The sequence below is a fragment of the Oncorhynchus nerka genome, linkage group LG13 (assembly GCF_034236695.1).
Source record: "Oncorhynchus nerka isolate Pitt River linkage group LG13, Oner_Uvic_2.0, whole genome shotgun sequence".
In the NCBI taxonomy this organism is placed as follows: Eukaryota; Metazoa; Chordata; class Actinopteri; order Salmoniformes; family Salmonidae; genus Oncorhynchus; species Oncorhynchus nerka.
Genome location: NC_088408.1, coordinates 74,226,411 through 74,232,410, shown reverse-complemented (window position 1 = coordinate 74,232,410; position 6,000 = coordinate 74,226,411). Strand labels below are relative to the sequence as shown.

General features: G+C 41.6%; 1 protein-coding gene across 1 annotated transcript in view; it reads left to right on the top strand.

Annotated features, from left to right (window-relative positions):
- Window positions 1–3,488: 3,488 nt before the first annotated feature.
- The window catches only part of limk2 (LIM domain kinase 2), a 41,673-nt gene continuing 39,161 nt past the window's right edge, over window positions 3,489–6,000 (top strand). The window contains exon 1 of the mRNA XM_029678224.2: window positions 3,489–3,713. Within this exon, the coding sequence (XP_029534084.1) occupies window positions 3,698–3,713 (16 nt within the window). The 5' untranslated portion in view covers window positions 3,489–3,697. The remainder of the gene's footprint in view (window positions 3,714–6,000) is intronic.

Below are 6,000 nucleotides of genomic sequence, written 5' to 3'. Positions count from 1 at the left end.
ATCGGGGAGGAGACTGTGAATCTTTCTCCATCCATAAGTACTTTAGTTACACGCGATATCTCATACAGCACCGGCCCGATTTGGATGAAACCTGGGTGAATGCTGCGTCTTGCCATAGAAATCCGGCATTTAAAAAAAAATCACCTGATTTGCCCAAGGCGGAAGCTGTAGTAATTCACAGAAATGTGTTAGTCGCATGCAATATCTCAATTGGCCCAAGGGGAGCGTTTCATCATTCGTGGGGATTTACACTGTAATCAAAACGTCACGCCAGCATGAGCCTACACGAAAAACAGCCCATATTTTAAAGTTTCTAAAATCCCCTAAGGGAAAAATGAATGGTGGAAAAAATATTGGAACCATTTCCCTGTTTGACTGCTAGGTTTTATGGGTTTTATTAATGTATTTTTTTTACACTGGTGGGGGAGTGCCAAGACTGAGGCACGGTGGCATCAACACAGCGTCCTCGGTCAGTCATCTAGTGTATAATCTAGTCATCTAGTGTATAGATAAATCATTGGTTCAATATAATGACATATAACCTCAGCAAAAAAATAAACTTCCTCTCACTGTCAACTGCGTTTATTTTCAGCAAACTTAACATATGCAAATATTTGTATGAACATAAGATTCAACAACTGAGACATAAACTGAACATGTTCCACAGACATGTGACTAACAGAAATTGAATAATGTGTCCCTGAACAAAGGGGGGGGGGGGGGCGGGGGGGGGATCAAAATTAAAAGTAACAGTCAGTATCTGGTGTGGCCAACAGCTGCATTAAGTACTGCAGTGCATCTCCTCCTCATGGACTGCTCCAGATTTGCCAGTTCTTGCTGTGAGATGTTACCCCACTCTTCCACCAAGGCACCTGCAAGTTCCCAGACATTTCTGGGGGAATGGCCCTAGCCCTCACCCTCCGGTCCAACAGGTCCCAGATGTGCTCAATGGGATTGAGATCCGGGCTCTTCGCTGGCCATGGCAGAACACTTACATTCCTGTCTTGTCTGAAATCACGTACAGAGCGAACAGTATGGCTGGTGGCATTGTCATGCCAGAATGAGACTACAGGAAGGGTACCACATGAGGGAGGAGGATGGCTTAAATGTAACGCACAGCGTTGAGATTGCCTGCAATGACAAAAAGTTCAGTCCGATGATGCTGTGATGCCGCCCCAGACCATGACAGACCCTCCACCTCCAAATCGATTCCGCCAGAGTGCAGGCCTCGGTGTAATGCGCATTCCTTCGACGATAAATGCAAATCCGACCATCACCCCTGGTGAGACAAAATCGCGACTCGTCAGTGAAGAGCACTTTTTGCCACTCCTGTCTGGTCCAGCGACGGTGGGTTTGTGCCCATAAGTGACGTTGTTGCCGGTGATGTCTGGTGAGGACCTGCATTACAACAGTCCTACAAGCCCTCAGTCCAGCCTCTCTCAGCCTATTGAGGACAGTCTGAGCACTGATGGAGGGATTGTGCATTTCTGGTGTAACTTGGGCAGTTGTTGTTGCCATCCTGTACCTGTCCCGCAGGTGTGATGTTCGGATGTACCGATTCTGTGCAGGTGTTGTTACATGTGGTCTGCCACTGCGAGGACGATCAGCTGTCTGTCCTGTCTCCCTGTAGTGCTGTCTTAGGGATCTCACAGTACGGACATTGCAATGTATTGCCCTGGCCACAGCTGCAGTCCTCATGCCTCCTTGCAGCATGCCTAAGGCACGTTCGCGCAGATAAGCAGGGACCCTGGGCATCTTTCTTTTGGTGTTTTTCAGAGTCAGTAGAAAGGCCTCTTTAGTGTCCTAAGCTTTAATAACTGTGACCTTAAATGCCTACCGTCTGTACGGTCTTAATGACCGTTCCACAGGTGTAAGTTCATTAATTGTTTATGGTTCAATTGAAGAAGCATGGGAAACAGTGTTTAACCCCTTTACAATGAAGATCTGGGAAATTATTTGGATTTTTACAAATTATCTTTGAAAGACAGGGTCCTGAAAAAGGGACATTTATTTTTAGTTTATAAACCCTGGATTGCTGATGCTAGGTATTGGCCATTGAGAGACTTTGAAGCCACCCATCTATTGGCACTCCATAGGAATGAATGCAATTCTACAGTATTTCAATTATATGTTTCAAGGACAAAATTACATAAAAAAAATATATGTTTTTGTGGGGACAGTAACACTAGTACTCAATAAAAAAACGACTTGAATGATTAAAAAATAATAATAATTATGTTTAGCTCGCATAATTTAAAAGTATGCATTAATTTATTGAAATAGAGTAAATGTGTCAAATGAATGTAGACCTTATATGCATAATATATGCATTTCTATACCTTCCAAAAGATTTTTACAATCGAGGAGATTGCTGCGTGGTGCCTTCAATACAACGCCCCCTGTCTGTCATCCAGGGTTTATACCCATAATTGGTTCACTCCCATGACGAGGCTGAGCACTAAGCCAATATAGTAAAGCAGTCTGGTGGTTGTTTGGGCAGTTGACATAATACTGTAGCAAGGTGGTCATTCCATTTGTGAAAATGTAACAAGAATGTCCATCAAGCAGGACAGAGCGATACGACCTCAGACACTTAAGTAAGGTTAAGTAACCACAAGAGTCGTCAACATACATTAGATAGGCACAATACCTTAGGTAAAGCATTGAAAATGAAGTCATTAGGCCACTGCACCTATTTAGTTTGCCTGGAAACCCGACGTTGATTTCCATTGCATTTTACGTCAGGCAGAAATTAGCGTTTGAATCAGGAGTTCCTCTCACGACTTCTACAGGCCAGAATGTTGAATAACATTGTCGTTGGGGTTGGACGTTTGGCAGTAGGAATGTGAGACAATATCCACAGGAAAGTATAATTACATCAACTTTTCAAAAAGCTGGTAGTGCGTTCAGATTTCTACCACCTGAAGCATGCGCACAATATAAAAAAAATATATGCATGCAGACTTGCCGAGTTCGTGCACATGTTTATATGGTTCTGTGCATGTTTCAGGTGATAGAAATCTGAATGCACTAACAGCGATTTGAAAAGTTGATGTAGAGCCAAATGGACCAACCGCATGGCTTCCCTTAGAAGTTTCCTTCTTCACAGCTGCTCGATTTGGAGTTACAGGGTAGCTTATTCAGTGTGATGGTTGCAATAATTTTGGTTGACTAGTGTCAAAGTCGTGTTTTATCTTCAGGTATAAGTATCCACTCGCCGCACAGACATGCTTGGAGAACAGTAGGCTATCCTGCGTGTAGGACTCAGTCATAACAAGCTGGCATTACAGATGCTCGGGGAATGTCGTCATTTAAGTTATTCATATATGAAAATGGTTTAACAAAAATAATAACGTGAAATCTTTCTGGCAGTAGATGGTGCTATAGTTTCAGGGTAGTGGATATTTGCCTTTTCGGCTCCAATTTGCTCCTGTTCCAGGTGTTGCTGCTGCCGATCCCTTCCGGTCTCCGTACAGGAATTCCAACTGCATGACGTCATCCTGCCAACAAAGTAGGCTATTCCAAAACTGAACGGCGATATTTTCCTTCCTAAGAAAATGTACCCGGGATTTAAACTACAATTTCTATATACGTTTCTTGTATTCGTAGAATAAATACCCCTGAATGTAACACACACTGGATCACTGTGAGAACTTTCTGGGAAATAAAGAAGAAATAACGACGACACAACAATTAGATGGAGGAGCTGGAAGGTGAGCGGTCTAAACTTCTCTCCCAGTTGATAGGTCCGCTTACATGTGGATAACAATGTTGACTTTTTAAAATATATACATACAATCTGTTGTTTGGGGAAAGGGAAGCCCAAGCTAAAACGATTAGGGGGATGCACGGTCTTCGAGACTTGATACATTTGTTAGCTGATATTTGTCAAATGAGAGTTCGCTACAATGCATCTGATCATCATAACATGCATAGTTACTTTGTAACAACGTCAATGATTCTGCCATTAAGTTCGGGCAGATGTGTAAAATAATGTCACTTGAATTTAGCAGCTTGGATCCATTCATTTCAAAACTCAATATTTATTGCATTGGAATGGAAGTCTTGTGAATGCAGGCTTTAAAAAAAAAAAAATTAAAGAGCTCAACTAAAGAGATCTAGCTGGAATCTTTATTTGCTACATATATTTTTAGACTTATACAGTGCTATTCAAGTTTGGACACACCTACTCATTCAAGGGTTATTATTTATTTTTACTGTTTTCCACATTGAAGAATAATAGTGAAGACTTCAAACCTATGAAATAACACACATGGAATCATTTAGTAACCAAAAAAGTTTTAAACAAATCAAAATATATTTGAGATTCTTCAAAGGAGCCACCTTTTGCCTTGATGACAGCTTTGCACACTCTTGGCATTCTCTCAACCAGCTTCACCTGGAATATTTTTCCAACAGTCCTGAAGGAGTTCCCACATATGCTGAGCACTTGTTGGCTGCTTCTCCTTCACACTGCCTTCCGACATCCCAAACCATCTCAATTTTGTTGAGGTCATGGGGTTGTGGAGGCAAGGTCATCTGATGTAGCACTCATCACTCTCCTTCTTGGTCAAATAGCCCGTACACAGCCTGGGGGTGTGTTGGGTCATTGTCCTGTTAAAAAACAAATGATATTCCCACTAAGCCCAAACCAGTTGGGATGGCGTATCGCTGCAGAATGCTGTGGTAGCCATGTTGGTTAAGTGTGCCTTGAATTAAAAAAAAAAAAAAAGATCACAGACAGTGTCACCAGCCAAGCACCCCCACACCATAACACCACCTTCTCCATGCTTTACGGTGGGAAATACACATGCAGAGATCATCCGTTCACCCACACGGCATCTCACAAAGACACAAAGGTTGGAACCAAAAATCTCCTATTTGGACTCCAGACCAAAGGACAAAGTTCAACCGGTCTAATGTCCATTGCTTGTGTTTCTTGGCCCAAGCAAGTCTCTTCTTATTGGTGTCCTTTTTAGTAGTAGTTTCTTTGCAGCAATTCGACCACGAAGGCCTGATTCACACAGTCTCCTCTGAACAGTTGATGTTGAGATGTGTCTGTTACAGGAACTCTGTGAAGCATTTATTTGGGCTGCAATTTCTGAGGCTGGTAACTCTAATGAACTTATCCTCTGCAGCAGAGGTAACTCTGGGTCTTCCTTTCCTGTGGCGGTCCTCATGAGAGCCAGTTTCATCATAGCGCTTTTTTAAATTGGACCTTTATTTAACTAATCAAGTCAGTTAAGAACAAATTATTTACAATGATGGCCTACAGTGCGTTAACTGCCTTGTTCAGTGGCAGAATGACAGATTTTTACCTTGTCAGCTCGGGAATTCAATCCAGCAACCTTTTGGTTCAATGCTCTAACCACTAGGCTACCAGCCGCCCAGAACCTGATGGTTTTTGCGACTGTACTTGAAGAAATGTTCAAAGTTCTTGAAATGTCCATATTGACTGACCTTCAAGTCTTAAAGTAATGATGGACTGTTGTTTCTCTTTGTTTATTTGAGCTGTTCTTGCCATAATATGGACTTGGTATTTTACCAAATAGGGCTATCTTCTGTATACCACCCCTACCTTGTCACAACACAACTGTTTGGCTCAAACGCATTAAGAAGGAAAGAAATTCCACAAATTAACAAGGCACACCTGTTAATTGAAATGCATTTCAGGTGACTACCTCATGAAGCTGGTTGAGAGAATGCCAAGAGTATGCAAAGCTGTCATCAAGGCAAAGGGCGGCTATTTGAAGAATCTCAAATAAAACATCTATTTTGATTAGTATAACACTTTTTTTTGGTTACTACATGATTCCATATGTGTTATTTCAAAGAGGTTTTGTTTTCACTATTATACAATGTAGAAAATAGTAAAAACATGTATGTCTCCAAACTTTTGATTGGTGTGTGTGTGTGTGTATATATGTGTGAAGAATGATGCTCATGCTTGTCTAAACATTTTCCTTTTTAATTGAGAATAATTTATAGCCTGAACATTAT